The sequence below is a fragment of the Kryptolebias marmoratus genome, linkage group LG14, assembly GCF_001649575.2.
Source record: "Kryptolebias marmoratus isolate JLee-2015 linkage group LG14, ASM164957v2, whole genome shotgun sequence".
NCBI lineage: Eukaryota > Metazoa > Chordata > Actinopteri > Cyprinodontiformes > Rivulidae > Kryptolebias > Kryptolebias marmoratus.
In genome coordinates, this window is record NC_051443.1 from 10296953 (window position 1) to 10316960 (window position 20008).

General features: G+C 39.7%; 2 protein-coding genes and 2 long non-coding RNA genes across 5 annotated transcripts; 2 read left to right on the forward strand and 2 right to left on the reverse strand.

The window, feature by feature from the left end:
• The first annotated feature begins 584 nt into the window (after window positions 1-584).
• dbnla (drebrin-like a) lies at window positions 585-11197 on the forward strand. Of its 2 annotated transcripts, XM_017427378.3 has the most exons (15): window positions 587-835; window positions 930-985; window positions 3494-3606; window positions 4209-4283; window positions 4378-4518; window positions 6253-6330; window positions 6436-6587; window positions 6669-6723; window positions 7900-7965; window positions 8167-8278; window positions 8356-8577; window positions 9170-9235; window positions 10280-10374; window positions 10610-10685; window positions 10946-11197. In XM_017427378.3, exons 1-15 carry the CDS (start codon window positions 753-755, stop codon window positions 11080-11082), a joined length of 1527 nt encoding a protein of 508 aa, XP_017282867.1. In that variant the 5' UTR covers window positions 587-752; the 3' UTR covers window positions 11083-11197. The 2 variants fall into 2 exon arrangements, with proteins under 2 accessions (XP_037835391.1, XP_017282867.1); XM_037979463.1 differs by lacking the exons at window positions 4209-4283; window positions 4378-4518 and having other exon boundaries at window positions 585-835.
• On the reverse strand, window positions 10892-12914 carry LOC112450902. Its single transcript, XR_003039629.2, has 4 exons — window positions 12787-12914; window positions 12414-12473; window positions 12256-12339; window positions 10892-11353 (listed from the first exon to the last, which is right to left on the reverse strand). It is a non-coding gene; the product is annotated as an uncharacterized LOC112450902 (long non-coding RNA).
• Window positions 12915-14094: 1180 nt separating this feature from the next.
• Window positions 14095-16028, reverse strand: LOC119617639. The gene is made up of 3 exons (XR_005233976.1): window positions 15793-16028; window positions 15490-15596; window positions 14095-15329 (listed from the first exon to the last, which is right to left on the reverse strand). It is a non-coding gene; the product is annotated as an uncharacterized LOC119617639 (long non-coding RNA).
• A 7-nt stretch (window positions 16029-16035) lies between these two features.
• zgc:86599 (uncharacterized protein LOC415253 homolog) lies at window positions 16036-18527 on the forward strand. The gene is made up of 4 exons (XM_017427388.3): window positions 16036-16191; window positions 17123-17193; window positions 17851-17950; window positions 18096-18527. Exons 1-4 carry the CDS (start codon window positions 16095-16097, stop codon window positions 18206-18208), a joined length of 381 nt encoding a protein of 126 aa, XP_017282877.1. The 5' UTR covers window positions 16036-16094; the 3' UTR covers window positions 18209-18527.
• The last annotated feature ends 1481 nt before the right edge of the window (window positions 18528-20008 follow it).

Genomic DNA, 20008 nt, shown 5'->3' on the forward strand with positions numbered 1-20008 from the left:
GCATTGTCACTGTTTGTGCTTCCAGTCTGTGCTGCAGCTCACTCTTCTGGCCAGAAACTGGTATCTGCATTGTATTTTTCCATGGGAAATAAACAGCCAATGAACCAATAGTCGACATGTTTTAAAGTGTAATAAATAAATAACTGCTTGCAGCCTGTTGGCTAAAGAGGTGAAACGTTTTCAAGGACCAAGAAACAAGGTGATGTTAAGATCTAAATATTACAAGACCTGAAAAGAGAATCATCATCTGCTGAAACTGGTCAATGAATAAAATGATGTGTCTAAACTTGTTTTTGAGACTTCTTTTCTTTCGCCGTACCAAAGAATTACAAACAAACAATCACACCCTTTTTTGTTACCACTCAGGTCGGCACAGTGACATTAACACACACACAGTCTTTGTCACTCTGCTTTCAGGGTACAAGAAAAGCTGCATGCCTTCTCAAATCACGAGTTGAAGACAGCTTAGAAAAATGCATTAATAAACAAGATCTCGTTTGATTTCTTTTCCTGGTTGATGAGTGGAGGTGTGGAAGTCGGAGGGGAGGAACTTCTGTAAGAATGTGGCTCATCAGGTTTGAGTCCTCTAACCCAACTGGTTCGACGCATCCAAGTAAAGCCCAGAGCTGCTTTGAAAAATAACCAAAAAACAGAGTTTGCCTTCTACCAAGCTCTTATTTGTCTGGGTTGCTGTAGCCTGTCAGATTCCCAGGCAGTCTGTGCGGACTGTGAGTAAAGAGACCTGGAATACGATGGCAGTCAACCTGAGTAAGAACGGCCGTGCGCTGACAGACGCCTATAATGACGTGCTGAATGGCAGTTCAGATACAAACTGGTGAGCATCTTTTTGTTTTGCTAGGGAGTAAAAGATGATTTGAGCTTTTTTTTTTTACCTGAGGCAGTCATCGTTTACATCTCTGTGGTTCCAGGGCTCTGTTCACCTACGAAGGCAACAGTAATGACATCCGACTGGCAGAAAAAGGAGGTGAGACCTGGGGATATATTCTAATACGATGAGCTTCAACCTGCTTATTGTTACAGATTAGCTCAAATTTGAACACAAAGGCATTTCAAGGTCTTGCTGGGTACAATCTTCAGTGGCGTTGCTTAATCACACAAATAACTAATCAGCAAACCACGTGGCAGCAACTCGTGCATTTAGGCACATGGATGTGGTGAAGATGACTTGTTGGAGTTTATCAGCATCAGAATAGGGGGAAAAAAAGGAGATTTAAGTGACTTAGAATGTGGTATTGTTGTTGGGGTCAAACAAGCAGGTCTGTGTATTTCAGAAACTGCTGATCTACTGGGATTTTCACACACAACCATCTCCAGTGTTTACAGAAGAAGAATGGTCTGAAAAATAAATAAATCCAGTGAGCGGCAATTATGTGGACAATAATGTCTTGTTGATGTCAGAGGTCAGAGGAGAATGGGCAGACTGGTTGGAGGAGATAGAACGGTAGCAGTAGCTCAAATATACAACATCATCTCTGAAAACAACACGCCCAGCCGTGAAATAGATGGATTACTGCAGCAGACCACAGCGGGTGGCGCTGGAAGATGACGTGGAAGACGTGGAAGATGATGGTGATGGGTCCAACAGTTCTGAGCTGCCACCAGCTGTTTGAGGATCGGCTCTTCAAAGAGCTGTTTGGGAGCTGAAAGAGGCAGCTCAGAGCTGACTCCGTTGACTCTAAATGAGAGCCACATGTTTCTGCTCTTTTTGGTGAGCTGAGTTAAGTGAGGCAGATTCCAGAAAAGAGCAGGTAGTCTCATCTCTAGAGACTGAGGCAGAAATTTTCACAGGCTCACAAAAATGCAACAATAAAAGATTGGTCAAACATTGCTTTATAGAGGGTTGTGTATGAAAATCCCAGTAAATCATCAGCTTCTGGAATACTCAGACCAGTCCGTCTATATATAACTATACCACATTCAACATCATTTAAATCCCCTTTCTCCTCTATTCTGATGCTCAGTTTGAATGTTTGCAAGTCGTCACCACATCTCCATGCCTAAATGCATTGAGCTGCTTCCATGTGATTGGTTGATTAGATATTTGTGTTAACAATAACTGAACAGGTGGACCTAATAAAGTTGCCAGTGAGTGTATATGTTTGGTTTCAAAGCAATATCCTTGAAATACTGAGACCCGGATTTAACAAACGAACACCCCATACTTTGCTGGCCCGAATCAGATGCTGAATAGTTTTAGCGCATCCATCCAATTCTCAAAACCCTTGCAAAGGGTCCAAACTACCCTGCTGTCCAGGGGTATACTGGTACATGTATTGAACCGTTACGGTACAGATGTCCAGCCCAAGTACAGAGAACTACAGGAAGAATGTGTTTGTTACAGGTGATCACTGCTTCCATCTTAAAGAGGGCTCACATGCTTTTTAAATTTTTTTATTGTTTTTTTGCTAACTGCCATGACAGAAAAGGAGCAGTGGAATCACCCTGTGGTCCCTTTCTAATGTTGATTAGCTGTGGTGGCTGACTTGAATTGGGTTAACTCTCAAAGTAAATCAGTTCTAGTTGTACATCCAATGATGCATTAAAATTCATTCAGTGGTTCATGAGATATTTTCCTGACAAACAAGCACACAACAAACAGGCAAAAACATTATGCCCGCCTTCCACTTACATTTGAATCTTGTGCTTTTGCTGTCACACTCAGTGACATCATGGTTCTTACAGTAAAGCAGAATAGGTGGTGGCTCGGTGAGCTGACTTCTGCTTTTAAATGTGTCTTTTGACCGGGGTGTGTCACCTAACCTGCTCCGCAGCAGGTTAGGTTTCACAAATACGAGAGCAACACATGAAAGCACCGCCTCCAAATCAGTTGTTTTGGAAAATGAAACGATAAAATCAGTGTGTTGACACAGAAGGACACTGTGTGAGACTGAAACTGCTCTGTTTGGACTTTCACGAAGAGTAATCTAAAGAAAAGATGACTCTGTGGAAAGAAATGCTTATATAGCTTAACCCTCCTGAAGCCCTTGTAATTGAAGCGAGGAAGAAAAGCCCTTGTAACTTCGGGTCCATTTGACCTGAAGGCCACGGGAGGGATAAATAATAACTGCACTACGAAAGACTTTGCTGCCATTTTCTCATAGTAGATGAGAGCATGGGTTGGGTGTAAAGTGGATCATACTTGTTACACTGAATCCAATTTTGTTTATCAGTCTAATTGAACTTTATCAAAATGAATTAAAGTCACAGAATCTTTATAGTTAGAGTTAGTTAAGCCAGTTCATCTGAAAATACCTTGGATTCTTTTCAAATAACAAGCCAGGTGAGGGCTTGAGGACCCAAATGCAGACTCTTGGCATGAATTTCTTGGTGATAAAAATAGTCCTTTATTTTACCAGCTGAACTGGATACATGTAAAACAAAAGGATAAAAAGACAGCAATAACATGAAAAACATTGTTTGTTAGGGATATGTTAAATCATGTATTTGTGCGTGTGTGTGTGTGCGCGCACAGATGGTGGGTTGGAGGAGATGGTGGAGGAGCTGAACAGCGGGAAGGTGATGTATGCCTTCTGTCGAGTCCAAGACCCGAACTCTGGGCTGCCAAAATATGTCCTCATAAACTGGGTAAGACACACACACAACACACACCTAGACTCTTCTCTACTTTCAATCACTTCAGCTTTTTAAGAGCCTGTCTTTCGTCCATAAACCTTCCCTACTTGTTCCAGTGCAGCACAGCCATAGCAGCATCATGGTATGGGCTTCTTCTCAACCAGATAGGCTGGTAGCAACAGGGTTGAGAAATAAAGCAGCTAAAAAAACTGAGAAGAACTTCATCTCTGCTGACAGAGAGCACACTTATTTAGACAATTGAATCTCAGCACATGTAACCGGAAGGACTTTACTGGTCCAGCAAACATTTAGACTTAAAGTCCTTAAAACAAACGTGGAGCGACATAAACAGGAAGGTTCGGAGGTTCACATCCTAAGTGACTGAGTCTAAGAATCCAGGTATTTAATGCTGTGGTTTGCGGTGAGGTTGGAGGATCCAAATGCAGGCCCAGGAGCAGAAACTGAGATTTAGATAGTGACAATAATCAGGCTTATTGAAAAGGAAACAGAGAGGAATAAAAGAACCAAAGTTACATGAACAACGTGTTTGTGTCTTCATATGTGCGTTCTCCTAAATTTGAGTGCGTACAGTAAGAGTGTGTGTGTGCTTCTAGACAGGTGAAGGTGTGAAGGACTCCCGTAAGGGAATGTGTGCCAACCATTTGAGCGCCATAGCAAATTTTCTCAGGGTGAGTTGGAATCAAATGACAGTGAAGAAAGCAAACTCTAAATAAGTCCCGCTTTGTTGTCCGACTCAAACCTTGCGTGTGTGTACGATCACAGGGAGCCCACGTAACCATTAACGCCCGCTCAGAGGACGACGTGGAGCTGGAGACCATCTTGGCAAAAGTGGCCAAAGCGTCTGGAGCTAACTTCAACTTTCACAAACAAACGCATTACGTAGAACCACCCAAAGGACCAGTGGTGAGAAGACACAGAGGCAGTCAGCAGTAATCACTCTACAACAAACAAAATACACTAAACACTAAAAATATAGACGAATACGCCCAAATACCTAACTATGTACAATATCTTGTTAGTCTGTTCCTCCACCAACTCATTTTTCTTCTGAATCTAAGAAAGACAAAAGCAGTCTGAGACTACATGCCTAAATCTGCATCAGTTGGGCCAATGTGATGAAAAAGATTTTCTTTCATTTATGTCGGACAGTTATTCCCAAAAGATACTGGAACATGGTTCTGATTTTTTGCGTAATTGCCATGAGTTTTTATGGCATATAGAGCTACGTGGTTGTAAGAAAATAACTTCACAACAACATCTCTTTATGTAGCTGATACTCTGGTATGTGTAGCATGATCACCAGTAACACCAGGCTGCCACAGATTTGTGACTCGTGCTGGCAAATTGAGTTGGAATGAGCTCAGGCTGCAGTGCAAAATAAATGAAAATATTGTTGATTTTTTGCCATATTTGAGATTTGTGTAAAAATGAGTCCATAAAGACACCATCTACTGATCCCGGTAACTAAAATAGCATATAATCTTCCTAATACACCTTTAAATCAAAGTTTTCTAACAAGTATGTCTTCAGAAATAAGCCTTTGTCTTGTAACCCTTATAACTTGGTTTGAAACTGACCATTTTTCTCTGTCAGCTGCTGAAATCCCTTTGTATAATGAAAGAGCTCTGAAAGAAATGAAGACCAGAATCGCACAGGCAAAACAAGCATTTGCAGACCTCAGGAAGATCCTGACAAATGTAGGCCTCTCAATAAAGACCAGGAAGAATCCTTAAGATATCAAACATCGACAGAATCACTAACGAAGAACTTTTAACAAGAGCAAACGAAAGAAGATCCCTTTGTAAAAACATCACACAGGGACAGGCCAATTTTTTTTTTCAGACACACCATGAGGACAGAAGGGTTAGAACACCTTGTAACAATTGGAAAGATAAAGGGAAGAAGAAGTCATGGAAGACTGAGGGAGATATTGAGATAGCTTGAGTGGATGGGCTCGACAACCACCGGCCTGCTGCACTTAGAGAGAGAGAGAGAGAGAGAGAGAGAGAGAGAGAGAGAGAGTCATTGTGCAGCTTTGGGATTCCCCCTTTTTAAATATAAGGCTGCAATTCATATGCAGCATCATCACTATCAGTTTTTGACCCAGACACTCTCGCAAACAAAACCAGCTTGTTGCCAGGTGATGAATCGCCACATTTCAACAGACTAACCTTAACATTTTGAAGCTTTTGAGAGAGAATTTCAAAAAATTCCTCATTCTGACTCATTTTGCCAGCGCGGGTCACATTTATTGGTCATGGCAAAGAATTTCGTAGCAAGAATGTAGCAACTTTAAAACACCACAAACTGTGCACCTCACATATGTGTCATGATAAAATAAAATAAAATAAAATAAAATAAAATAAAATAAAATAAAATAAAATAAAATAAAATAAAATAAAATAAAATAAAATAAAATAAAAGCCACGTAGAAGTGACCCAATAATGTTACACAACCTCATGCTACGATGTGCAAACACTGTCTGCTCTTCCGTGGTTTTGTGGTGTCTTTGTAGTTCTTTTATGTGTTATAGATGTTGCTTGCTTTTTAGGGTTAGGGTTAGAGTCCACTGTGTTTTTGGCACATATTAAAATTTTTGAACATAATCCGCAGCTCCTCCTCTGTTCACCCAACAGGGCTCTGTGTATCGAAAGGTCAACGCAGTGCAGGAAATTCAACAAATCAACAAGGATGACTTCTGGGTCCAGACTCAGGTTTCTCCCCACATGTGCATAACACCACCCTGCCATCCAAACCATTAAAATAAATGAAAAAATAACTGTTAAGTGTAAACTCTGACTGATTTCTTTTTTTTCCAGAGGGATGAAGAAGTGCGTCGACAGGAGGAGAACAGGAGAGCGGAGCAGGAGAAGCAGAAACTGGAGAGGGAGAGGAGGGAGTTAGATGAGAAGCAGGCCAAGGAGAGGGAGAAGAAGGCAAAGGAGAGAGCTCATCAGATCGAACTGGAGAAGTGAGTCAAACACAGACAAAAAAAACATGAGCATGACTAGGTGAAAGAAACTGAGGCGCCATGTTCGTGTCCGTGTGACAGGACGCTTCAGAAAAAGAGGGACGAAGAGGAAAGAGAGAGGGAGCAACGGCGACAGGTAAGGGGATAAATAAACTCAGCCCTTTTCTGAGGTTTAGGCCTTCAGCCACTTTCCCCACAATTCTGATTTAGAGCAGTGATAAACTGAACCTAAAATCATATAATCAAGCTTAAAAGTAAACACTGGTAATATGTGTGAGGTAATGATGCTTACAAAGCACAGATCTTTTCAAGCATTTAGTGTTTTTTGTCTACTTGTTTAAAAGTGGGTCTGCACCATTTATCTGCTGGAAGGACTGTTTATGTCGAGATAATGTCCAGAAGCGTGATCTTATCCTACTTTTTCTCTAGAATCAACTAAGAAAAGGCAAGGCTTATATTTGTGACTATCAAGAAGAAAAATCCAGATTGCAAGACACGTCCGAAGCACATCTGTGCTCGTTCAAATACATATCTCAGCTGTCAGACTTTGAGCTCTTTGTTTAGCCACAATTCAGACTAAAATTTTGTCTTAATAATTTTAAATGAAGTCACTGAATCTGAAGAAAGACAATAGGTCTTCTTCTGAATGTTTGTAGTGTTCTTTCAAAGTCCACTTCAAAAATGAAACCAAAGACCCACGGCAAACAGCTCCAGCTACATTGTTGTTGTTGGCAGCGTTGCACAATCACAGTGTTCTCCTGGCAGTGTGAAAACACACCCAAGTGCACGTTTTTTTGGTTGTGCATTGACCAGCAGGTGATTTGTGGGATTTTAATGCCTCTGTTGCACATTTATGTTGCCAGCTGTTAACAACGCAGTAAACTTTGTTCTTGTTTAAAGGTCTCCCCTCCTCCCACCGGTAAACGCATTTCCCTACATTTGTTTTTTTTAATATTTTAAGTTTTCAAAATTTAGAACATACAAGTAAACAAACAGACAATCAAACCCAGATGCTTTTCCCTACATTTAAGAGATAAATTCCTCCCTCGTTGCCAGTCAATCCCTCAAATTAGAAAAATATGAAGATAAGATAAGAATCGGACCTACTCCATTCCTTCTTTGTCTCTTTCTGTACTACACATGGCTCTGATGTGTGTGTGTGCACTCCCCTTTTTCTTCCCCTGTTATTTCCCCCCTCTTTTGAAGTGATTTATTTCTCAGTAAGATGGTAAAAAGATAGGTTGTCCAATGCAATGCAGCCATGACGTTTTATTGTAAGCAATGTAATTTAACGTTATGTTGTTTGTTTTAGGACCTGCAGGAAAATACGAGCAAGATGACAGGAATCAACTCTGCTGCATCTGTGCAGAAAGCTAATGTGAGTATGTCTGACTGACTGGACATTTACATACAAATCCACTTGTAGTTGATTAAATACGTTTGCATTTGCTGCTAGTGCTTCTGTGGTGTTAATTAGTAATAAATCCTTCGTACTAGGAGTGTTAGTGTTGATCTGTTGATCGAGCATTTGCTTTTAACTTGCTATAACACCCCTTTAAACGTTCTCTTTTACACACAGGAGGCAAAGTCACTGATTTCTCAGAGGTCGTTCAACCCCAAAGATATATTTAAGCAGAAGGAGCAGAGCATGGAGACCACCAAAAACTGGTCTCCTGCTGCATCCAGACCTGGTAAAAAGCACAGCAAAGCCTAAATCAAACATCATGTGATGAAATCAATGGTTCACGCATGTGTCTTTCGCCCTCAGGGAAGCTGCAGAGTCCATTTCTGTCTCAGCAATCCTTTGAGAGCGAAATCCAGTTGAGGCCCAAGAGTCCAGAGTCTCCTGCTAGGACCCCATTGGAGCTCGACCTGCTGATCTCCCCTGTCAGACCTGTCTCACCTGTCAGACCTGTACCAGTTGCCATGCCCACCATAAAAGTGCTGCCCGCTGTTGCAGTCGCCTCATCTACAGCACCAGAAACCGAAGGTTCAGATACACTTTTAATATGTGTTAGGGAACAGTCATATTATGTATTCTTTACCTGCTTGATCTGGTGGTATTTCTGCCTTTCTCTAGCTGTCATTGGGCGATAGGTGGGATACACTCTGCACAAAGCACTAATCTATCACAGAGATTATCCTAAAACAGTTGTAGCTTGTTTTTTGATACAGCTCACAAAAAATTTCAGCATCTCAGCACAAAATCAAAGTTTAATGGTGACAGGTTTAGGATGGAATGAGACAGAAAATGAAAAAAATGGGTAGAAAAAGAAAAAAAAACCCACTTGATTGTTTTTTCTAGGATACAAACTAATGTGAGCATACACAAAGTGGCATCGTTTCTCAAAAGCTACGTGTTTTTTCAAGTCCACACGGCTCCATCAAAAACAGAGCTTTTAAAAAAAAAAAAATCTCCACTTTGGAAAGCGTTTTGAACTATTTCTGTTTTTCTCACCAAACCCATGTGTTTCATGTTCATATGTAATCAAGATTGCTAAAAATGAATGTTTCTTCATCACAATGCTACTGTACAAACTAATAAAATCTGTTGTCTCTCCTTCTCCCGTCCATGAGCGCAGGAGCTGGTTACACTGAGGAAGACGAGTGGTCAGATGAGTTTGATAATGAAGATGAAACCACTCCAGGTACGGTGCCAATAATAATTGCTTTTTTTTTTTTAACAATAAATAAAATTATTTAAGTATTGTTTAAAACATACCATTAATGTATCTTCTCTAAATAATAATGCCTTAGTTTGGTAAAAATGTAAATTATAAGAGCTGGCATTGACAGATCATTGTAATCCCAACTGAGGACGTTTCTCACTAACTGAATGGCATTTGCAAGGAAGTTTCTTAAAATGATCATTAGGGTTTTCAGTTTCCGTGGGAAAGTCACAGGCCTCCACTTAATGTTGCAGGAAATTTGAACATGTTTAAAAATTTGCAAAGCAAACTCTCAAAAGAGAGCCATTGTGGGCGTCTGGAACAAAGACTGTGACTATATGGACCTCAGACAGAAACATGGGAGGAAACCAGAACAGGACCAGCTCCTCCATCAGTTCTTTCTAGTTCAAGTTTGAAGTCCCGCCATGCTTAATAAAAAGCTCACACCATGTGCTGTGTGCGGCGAAGTAGGCGGGACTTAACACATGGCAAGTGTGCAGATGCTGGTTCCAAAGCTCCAAAATGGCAGCTTCCGTAAAACAGATCCTGCTGGCTTCGATTCACAACAAGGGGAGAAGGCGAGAAACTTGTCTTCAATCCGTCTCATTTAGTTTCTGTGAGTCAGAAAGGGTGAGAAACGTGAGAATTTTAAGAGGGTTTGGCAACCTGTGAAACCAAATTGAGACTGATTGGAGACAAAAATAAATTAAAAAGAAGAGAATCCATTGAGATCAAATTGAAACATCAGACCTAGATAAGACACTTAGGGACAAATCTGCAACTTTGCTTGCTATTTTCAGGAACATCACACAAACATCAATTTATTGACAGTTACATACGTAAAAGGGTCATAATTATTAGCACACTATGGTTAAGGATTTTCTCACAAGTTTGTGTCTCCATCTAGTTGCCTAGTGGAATACAGGGTACTTTTTTCTCTCTTACTTTCCTCTGAACATGATCTTTCTCCTAAAACACAAAGAACACAGACTCATGTGCAATTTTATTATTGTCATCCCACAGTGGAAACTCTGGATCAGAATAATCTGTATGATGTGCCAAATCCAGTTGACACCACAGGAAATAAGTATGACAACTTGTATGAAAATACAAAACAGGTGAGGAAACATTCTTTCCTGGATGAAGAATATTAACACCCATCAGCACAGTCAGAAAGAGACAAAAATAAAAATAGAGAGCCAGAATAAAACCACTGTCCCAGTACAACTTTTAAGTCCCGCCTCCTCCATGCAAAAGCACGCCATTTTCCGGTACTGACACATGTTGATTCACACAGTTCTTACTGCTGCTGTATGCCCGTGTATTTACTTCTGTATTTCTTGTTTTTTGCAGTATCAGGTTGAAGACGATGTGAAAGAGGACAGTGGACAAGGGATATGTGCCAAAGCCCTTTATGATTACCAGGCTGGTGCGTACACACACACACAACTATTTTGAAGGATTTTTGATTTGTATTAGTAAAATTAAAAGAATGTCTGATGAAATCTGACCATTGACAATCTAGAGACCCAAACACCAAAAATGCTTTTGACATCATTGTTTATATGCTCAAGATCTTGGCATTTGAGTTGATACTAAGTCACCTTTCTTAAAAATGCACAATATACTTGTAGATGTTTATAGAAAGCACTTTATAGCTTGTTTGAACAATTTTCCTGTCCTTCACAGGGGATGAAACAGAGATCACCTTTGACCCTGATGACATTATAACCCAGATAGAAATGATTGATGAAGGCTGGTGGAGAGGTTATGGACCAAATGGACAGTATGGGTTGTTCCCTGCCAATTATGTGGAGCTTATCTAACCATTCATGGTTTTTAATGTAGCTGGATGACAAAAATGGTGTAAAGATCCATATATGGCTAGTTTCTCATGTTTGATTAAAATCATATGAATAAATATTTCATACAGAAACTCAATCTTGCTGTGATTTGTCCCCAATTACCTCAAAGTTTGTGTAAGTACCCCTACAAAATGAAAACATGAGGCACCTAGGCATGTTGCAGTCACGTTGTGGGCTTCGTCGCCTGCAGTCACGTTGTGGGCTTCGTCCACTTCATTGGTTTCCAGGTTCACTTTGAAGTCAAGCATTTTATGTCAGTTTAAACATTAAATTTTTTTTTTAGTTGCAGTCACAGCAGCATTTTGCCATAATATTCATACCTTTTTTTTGTCAATAGCAAACTTAATGTTTGTTGGAGCCAACTACATAATTTCATTTTAAAGTACATCTTGCCTATATGCAAATTCCTTTCAGAATAGTGGAAGTGGACTATCAAAATAAAAGCCCAACCTCTATATTCACCTACTGCCAAAAACATCACAAGTAAAAGAGCTGCTGGCTATACTGAACTGCTTCATTTCTCTATTATGTACAATGTTGTATTATCTTCCTCTGGACATGTCAAACCTATTAGCCAAGAACACTGGACAAGCTGTTCAACCCCCTAAGTGTAGCATGCATACAGCCCATACAGTCATTCACTCATGGAGTGACAGCAACAATATCCACCTCTGAGCCATTACCTCAGACAGCAAGTCAGGACCTGTGTTATCCAGACTTATTTTGTGATCCACTTCTGCTTTTCAGTAAGGAATTTGCATATTAGCTTAACATTTCCTTTCCAAGCCAAATATTTAACTTTTAAGATGAATATTTAGTTCAGAACCACTACATTTATAAATGTTTGAATAACATGGACAAATAAATGAAAACTATCACTTTTACTTTGTGACAAACTGTAAAAACAGCACCCCATATGGATATAGGTGGAATGTTCTTCAAAAATACATATTACAGAAATTGCTTCATACCAAACTTTGTATGGCAGCATAGGGAAAGGGGTCAGAACACTGAAGTTGTGCAGCAGAGCAATAAGAATTTACTTAAGACCACATGGGTATTTGAATTTAATAGGATTCCATTTTTAAATTTCAACAATATAGAGTTTTATTTTTTGTTAAACTGCAAGCTTACCTTCAACAGCATGTTGTTTTAACCTGGTATCCAGCAACTGGATGAATGCGTCACTTTTAAGAGCATCAAGATTTGGCAAAAGAGCTGCATGAACAGTGATTTTACATTACGGTCAAGTAGCAGATTTTGATTAAACTGCACGTTTGCTGGAATCTTACCATTATGCACATTTAGTTCCTCAACTCCTGCGACTGGTACATCAATTGGCAGACATGACCCTATGGAAACAGTTATTAGTAGGCTTGTTTTGAATGATTCTTTTCCGCCCTCACACCTTTAGGTTTGCAACTACTTAGTGATTCAGCCACTTCTTGCACAGACTAGCCATACAATTCCTGAACTCCCCATTTCCCCTCATCCTAGAATGTTTGAAGAAAAGCAGCTGCACTTTTTAAAGAAAAAAACCAATCCACTACACAGTTCTGAGGAAGAAGGCAATCCACTTAGAAAATCACTGGTGTACACAATTTTCTCACTATTTAATGAAAACACTTTTACCCCAAAGTTAAATAAATAGGGCAAATACCAAACCTTTGCTGAGCCATACAGCCACTGCACAAAGACTCAGAATCCAAACAATCCCCATGGTTCCTGGCACTGAGTGAAAGTCTGAGCAACTTCTGAGGCTTAAAAACCTACATCAGAAGGTTTCACAGCTGTAGCTCATCTGTTCTGATTTGTTCTCTTCTCTTGCTGAAAGGGAACGTTTTCTGAGCAATCAGTGTCTTATTTATTGTTGGCAGCAGCCAGGGCTGTCTCAGTTTAAACAATCAGGGGAGTCAAACAATCAGCTACTCTTAGCAAAGCTTAATGAATAAAATAAAATTAAAACCAATTGTGGTTTAGTTTTTTCTGTCATTTAAAACAAAATATTTGATGTTTTCAGACATTTTCATTGCTGTTAATAGTAGTTTGGTGTGTTATTGAAATACTGCTTGTGAATTTTTAAACATTTTTTATTGTCTAATTTCTGATAAATAAATGGTACCGCATATATTTTATCGTTTATCTGCTATTTGGATAGACCCCATTTAAGGACTGGTAGAGCAGAAGTTTTACAAGATACCCTGATGCACACACACATACAAAAATAGATTTGATATAGGATGTGCTCACTTTTCACATATTTGTAGATATTTTATGTACAGTACTATTTAGGCTTTTTGTGTGTATTTTTGAAACTACAGCATACCTGTGATGTTGGCCATCTTCTCACTTTTGTGGTTTTTCTGACATAAATTGTAAAACATAGATGACTGATTTAAAATCGTTATTTCCATGTAAACTGTTTTCCATGGCTTGGCTCTAGGACAGGTCAATGTAAGTGTATGTAAAACTGTATGTAAAAAAACTACATATTACATATATTAGTTTTGCGGGACAGACCATAAACCTTTTTTGTTATAGAAAAACTTCCCATTTTTGTTAACGGGTTAACACTGTTTATTTTTTAAAATTTTTGTCAACACATAGTGACATTTCTGTATGGAGCTAAATTGGGGCCAAATGTTTTGTTAATTTGATAAAAGAAGTTTCAATTGAAAAACTAAGTCATTTAAGGAGTTAATATATTATATGTACTGTTCCCAGCTTGTGGTCCCGACGGCAGTATATTATCAAAATATGGAAAACTGAAAAATAAAAATGTGTAATTTATTCAAAATATTTCCAGAATTAAATCAATATTTCTTTAAACTAAAAAAATAAATAAAATTGGTACTTTTAGTTTGAATACGTGATTGAATTTTTCAAGTTTTGTGCTAAAACTCAAGCTTTCAATTTCAAATTTTAGCTTTTTATTTGATTTTTTTTTTTAAATTAACAAAACATTTGGCCCCAATTTAGCTCCACAGAAGGAATACTTGGGGGGAAATGGCTGCAAGATTACGGCTTCGTTCTGTTATGTAACATCGGTCTACGTATGCGCATTGCCACAAGGTAGGACGGATTAATGGGTAGCACAGATAGTCAGAACACTGGTGCAGGTGACCCTGAAACATACAAAAAGCAGTGCAGCTAAGAGATCAGACTTTGGCTGCAAAGATACTTCACATCATGTGTTTTTATTAAACAGTATAAGGCAAAAAAAAAAAAAAGTTTTCCAATTTCTTTATTAAAAAAAAACACCACAATTGCAGTTGAACTAGTTTCATTTAATAACCTTCTCTCATTTTCAGAATGTTTAGAAAAAAATTCTAGATTTCAACTTAGAGAAAGTGTCCTGCTTGTCCTCCTCGCACAAGCATCACGTTAAATCTGGAACATGAAATTGAAAATAGTTTTTATTTACAACCAAAAATCAGGAAAATAAAACTATTGTTTCATTGCAGACTTACAATACACTTTAGGCTGTTCTTATGATACCTCACTTCCCAGCTCCATGTTTGGGCCTTTGAATGTCCAGATAAAAAAAGCTTATAGGCCCCTACTATGGAGAGGCCCACGGTGGCCTTAATTCACGCCCAGACATCTTTTTTATCTGTGGCATGGAGCTGATGGAAGGCACGCAGGTTGTGGAACAGCTGGGGACGATGCTGGCTGTGGAGGTGCTGAGTCTTTTTGCAGACACCAGCGTGGGACTCTGGGAACAGATGGTCTATGCATATTTTGCGACTCTCTACTCCATTTCCATCGTAGAGGTCAGCTTCTGTGTCCTGTAGCGCCACAAAGTTCTATAGTGGAACGGTTCTATAGTAACTGTTCCACCGGGCTTGTGTCAGGTCACTATGGTGGTCATTGCAAAGTACTTATCTTGCAGTTCTATGTGTCTTTGGATAAGAACATTTTCTGTATTTTGATGAATGCTTCCACAGAGATTAACATTCTTCATGATGTGCAATCTAAAACTTTCCTGTCTCACAGCATTTCATATCCACTGAAACCCTCTCAACGTAAGGCTTAACTTTGTCCGGATTTTCTTTTAAATTGGTCATTCACCAGCGAAACGAGAAGTCATGATGAAGTTTCAGCTGACCAGGCAGCTTTCAGGAATTTCAGATGGATATCGCACCTCTCTTCCAAACATGAGTTAGTATGGGGAGATCTTTGTCGTCATCTGCTGTTTCGTCCTCAGTCTGAACACAACAACATCCAAAGTCAGGGAGTTTCCCCACAATTTTGCACAAGGCTCTAGAAGTATATAGTATATTGATGGTGTGCAAGATAGATGCATAAATGGATAAAAAACACAAAGAGAGAGAAAAAATGGCATGAAGTATGAAGTAAAGTACTCACCTCTGGATTGTCCCATTCATCCTCTCTACCAAACCATTGCTCTGAAGATGGTAGGGAGAGCGGAGACTTGTTTTTGTATTTAAAAGCTGACAGACCTCTTCGTCCATCTAAGGTAACAAAGGAAGACCGTTTACATTTTTGATGAAACACAGTACTTGCTTGTAAAATAGCACACCCTAAAATACTGACAGTGTAAGGCCATTTAAACATGAAAATCATGTGTTTTGTAAAATGCATTTGTGAATGTATAAAAATGACTTATGGATTGAAACTGTAAATTATTTCAAGCATGCACTGACATACTTGCTGAATTTACAAATTCGCTCCCCTGATCAGTCAACTTAAACAGCTTCTTTCTTCTTTTTTTTTTGCTTAATACTTTTTAATAAAAACACATGATGTGAAGTATCTTTGCAGTCCAAGACTGATCTCTTAGCTGCACTGCTTTTTGTTTTGACAGGAGAAACACATTTCCCTTGAGGAGACGTTTTGTAATGTCAGATCTGCCTCGCTAGCACCCTCTCTGGTGGGGGAACAGATTATTGCAGGCGACACCGGCACCATACGTCATCACTGAGCGACAAAAGGCGGCGAAGGAAGAAGAAATGGCTGCAAGGTTACTGCTCCGCTCTGGTCTGAGAGCCGCGGTGAGCTGCCGGGCTGTCCGGGCTCCGGTTCTGACCCGCAGCATGGCGGCTGGAGGTGAGGAGGAAACGGACATCAAAAAATTGGCTTAAACGCCAGCTAACCAGCTATCCCTCAGACCGCCGAACACTTCCTGTTTCGTGTCGCACGGGAAATAAACTTTTAAGGGTGTAGAAATTATGTTTCCAATAAAGTATTTAGCTTTTAATAGATGCAGCGCGGGGCTAGAAGTTGATTTAAACCATTTTCACTAGTTTGTCTTGAAGTTACACATGTTCAGAGTAGGAACGCAAACTTGTTTAGCGTTAGCTTAGCATCGGCGCGAGTAGCTCTCAAAGGTCAAACGTCGCTTTTTAAGAAATTCACCACAGTCGAGAGCTTTACTCTAAAACATTAGCTACATGCGTGAGTTATAGTTGTCATAGCTGAAAGTTAGACGGTTTGTCCAGCGTTAAACCTCACACATCATACGTGACAAAACAAAAGCCTCAGAAAGCTGTTTGTCTTGTTTATGAGTCAGATAGCATTGATAGCAATGCGCTTCCGTACTCTAGAGTCACAATTTTAAATCAATTTCCTAAGAGGCAGTATAAGTGATGAATTTGCCGAAAACCGGCACTGACATCCTGTAAAACAGTGACATCCTACTGACACCCAACTGGCAGCTGCCAGCAAGACAGTGACACCCAGTGGCCTGCCACCGGAAGTGTCACTACTACATGCCAGTGCCACAAATTGAGCTCAGCCTTGCTGCAGTGATCCTGTAAACTGAGCTGAGTCAGAGAGGCTATTTTGTTTCAGGTTAAAGAAGCCACTTTTTGTTTATTAAGATGTATATTTTTATTGTTGGGCATGTAGAGTGAATGGTTCCACTGTAATACCAAACTGAATTAACTAATTAAATATTCTTGTAATAACGACTCTAACTAGGTTTGTGCTGTAAGGGACAGCTCTGTTCAGGCTGGTCTTTGGTGTTTGATGTTCACAGGGATTCCCACTGACGAGGAGCAGGCCACAGGGCTGGAGAAGATCATCATGAAGGCCATGAAGGAGGGAAAGGTAATGGCGCTCCATCCGCCATCAAGGAGCTTCTTTGGTTCTCTGGTGTCTCTGCATTACAAATGAGCAGATTGAGTGCAGCACCAATAAAATACCATTATCCGTTTACCCTTAAATTTGTACTTTAAGCCTAAAGCTTTCAAATTGAATGAGGGGGGAAAAGACCCAGCACAATTGAATACAATTTGGACAGTTACATTGTTTACTTTTACAAGAGCAAGAAATAATGTTGATTATTTTTCATTTATAGTTTAGCAATGATTTATTAAATTATTTTGCCATTTATGACTGAGAGCAGATGAGCACAGAGAGCGTCATAAAACGTTTGGATGTAGCATAATTTTTTTATATTCATAATTAACCTCTTTTAAAAAAATGAGGTGTAAATTAATTAAAATCACAGGTCAACAAAAAACACATTTCAAAAGCAGAATGTCTGCTTCATATTTCACATCGACTCCACCCGTTTCAGATTTACGTGCACAGATCCAGGGTCAGAAAGCCTGGGTTGAGTATGATTTTTGTGATAAATTTCTGCTGCTCTGCAAAGTTTCACCTGGAGCAGCTGAGGTGAATTTTCCATAACTGATTAGAGCTGAACTGATTACGATCTGATGTTCAGCAGGTCTGAATTTATCCTCCCCCTTCCCCCCGCAGGATCCATACAACACGATGAAACCACAGAGCTACGCTGGCTCCAAGACCGACCCCCACCTGGTTCCCTCCATCACAAACAAGAGGCTCGTGGGCTGCGTTTGTACGTTGTTTCTCTCATCTTGTTGAAATAACGATAATGAGGACAGACCATAAACTGTGAACTTTTTATATAAGGAATCAAACCCGAGGGTGTCTCTGCGTCCAGGTTTCCGGCTCTCAGCTCCTCTCTGTTTGTTCTGTTGCAGGTGAGGAAGACAACACCGTCGTGGTTTGGTTCTGGCTTCATGAAGGCGAAGCCCAACGCTGTCCAGAATGTGGCGCCCACTACAAGCTGGTGCCTCACGAGCTGCCCCATTAACCTCTAGGTCTATGCAGTAAACAATGTGGCCTTTGTTTTTCTTTAAAAAAAACTATTCCTTCCACCTCCAAAACAAGAAGAGTCAGACTAATTTTACTTTTCAGCCTGCAGGAATACACTCTGTTTATTTCCCGGTCTTATGCTCTTTGCCTTGTTTTGTCTTTATTTTTACCTCAGTCTTTGCTTTCCAAGTTACATTTCCAGATCATGTGGTTTGGGGACCTTCGGATTCAGTTTACGTTGACACATGCACTGTATGATGTTACACTCGGACCAGTATGACTCCTTTTAATGACCAAATAAAGTGCTGAACTCCTTACTTGTCTGCTTGTTTATCTGTTTCAGACTGAACCCAGCACAGATCAGATTATTGCTGTCGGTTTTCAAAATGACTGAGAGCAGTTTTGTTGCCAGGATGTGAGCCAAAATGAACTAATAAATTAATTTGTTATAAAAACAGTATTTTACTAATACAGTATCACCTATGAAGCATCTAAGTTTGTTTTTGTCACAAGAGTCCTGTGTTTTGCTGGAAAGCTGCCTCAGTAAAGGTAAATTCAATTTAGCAAAATCTCTGGCAAGGAGTTAGCAGCTGAAAACATAAAATCTAATAAATCTAAGTGGATTAAAGGATGTAAAACAGAAAAAAACATTTGCCAACATGACATCCAGAGCAGAACGGAGGCTCATGGTGGTCCATAACAACACCCAAGGAATATTTATCGCCTGCCACCGAAGGCAGAAGGGTGATGGTGTTTTTGTCTGTGGTGTTAACAAAATCTCTGATGAACAACTGGGTGGGTTTTAGTTAAACTCTAAAGAAAGTAACCCTTGGCTGTACGTACACTGATTCACTTTAAGAGTCGATTCCAATCAAGATGGCCGCCACAACAAGGTTAGGTGTCCTTAGCAAACACATAAATGGCTGTAACTCAGTCAGTTTTACAGATATTCAGCTAAACGTTGGTGTGATAGTAGCCAAGGTTCATCCTCAATTCTGATAGCTAACGCATCCTGCGTGAGATTGAGCAAAACATTTTCACTCACTGTATTCCTCAATCATTTTTTTAATTACCTGAAAGTAAAAGTTATAAAAAATCAGTGGGTTTAAGTGAGTAATTAGTAACCTTAGCTCTTATTGATCTGTTTTTTTCTTTAAATGCTGAAACAGATAAAAGCAGCTGTGTCATTATGTAAGGTTTTATAAGAGCTTTAACTTGGTGCGACCTCTCAGTCGTTTTTAAAGTTCTACCAGCAGAGGGCGCCAGCTTCTCACGTCAAAGCTTTGCTCAGTGAAAACAGATCACTTTTCAGCTTTAAATATTAATTTCAAAAGCAACAAACTTTACTACAACACAAGTAATATTTTAGGCTAGAGTTCAGTGATCGGCTGCAAATCCATGTCACCTGCCGCTTTGCCTGCCAAAGGTTTAAATTAAAGATGTCATAGAATCTGTTAGCGCTCAGGATATGTGATGGGAATGAACCTCAGCTACTACCACACCAGATTGTAGCTCAAGGTCTGTAAAACTGACTGAGCTGTAGCCATTTTTGTGTGTGCTAATGTTGATTAGCTGTGGTGGCCATCTTGAATGTGGCTGGCCCCAAAAGTTGATCAGTTATAGATGTGCATCCCGTGATTACTTTCTGTGCGTTTCATTTAAATCTGTCCACAGATTTATGAGATATTTTGCTAACAGACAAACAGCATCGACTCAAACGGTTAACGCCAACTCCACTGTACTGAAGATTTGTTATTTGTTCCGGTGACTGCCTGTGGAGCTTAATGTAATTAACGAA

Coding starts and splice junctions, on each gene's coding strand:
- dbnla (XM_017427378.3), top strand. CDS start 753: ATGGCAGTCAACCTGAGTAAGAACGGCCGTGCGCTGACAGACGCCTAT. Junction 10,375..10,609: donor TGTATGAAAATACAAAACAG/GTGAGGAAACAT, acceptor TGTTTTTTGCAG/TATCAGGTTGAAGACGATGT. Junction 10,686..10,945: donor CCTTTATGATTACCAGGCTG/GTGCGTACACAC, acceptor TGTCCTTCACAG/GGGATGAAACAGAGATCACC.
- zgc:86599 (XM_017427388.3), top strand. CDS start 16,095: ATGGCTGCAAGGTTACTGCTCCGCTCTGGTCTGAGAGCCGCGGTGAGC. Junction 16,192..17,122: donor CCGCAGCATGGCGGCTGGAG/GTGAGGAGGAAA, acceptor TGATGTTCACAG/GGATTCCCACTGACGAGGAG. Junction 17,194..17,850: donor AGGCCATGAAGGAGGGAAAG/GTAATGGCGCTC, acceptor TTCCCCCCGCAG/GATCCATACAACACGATGAA.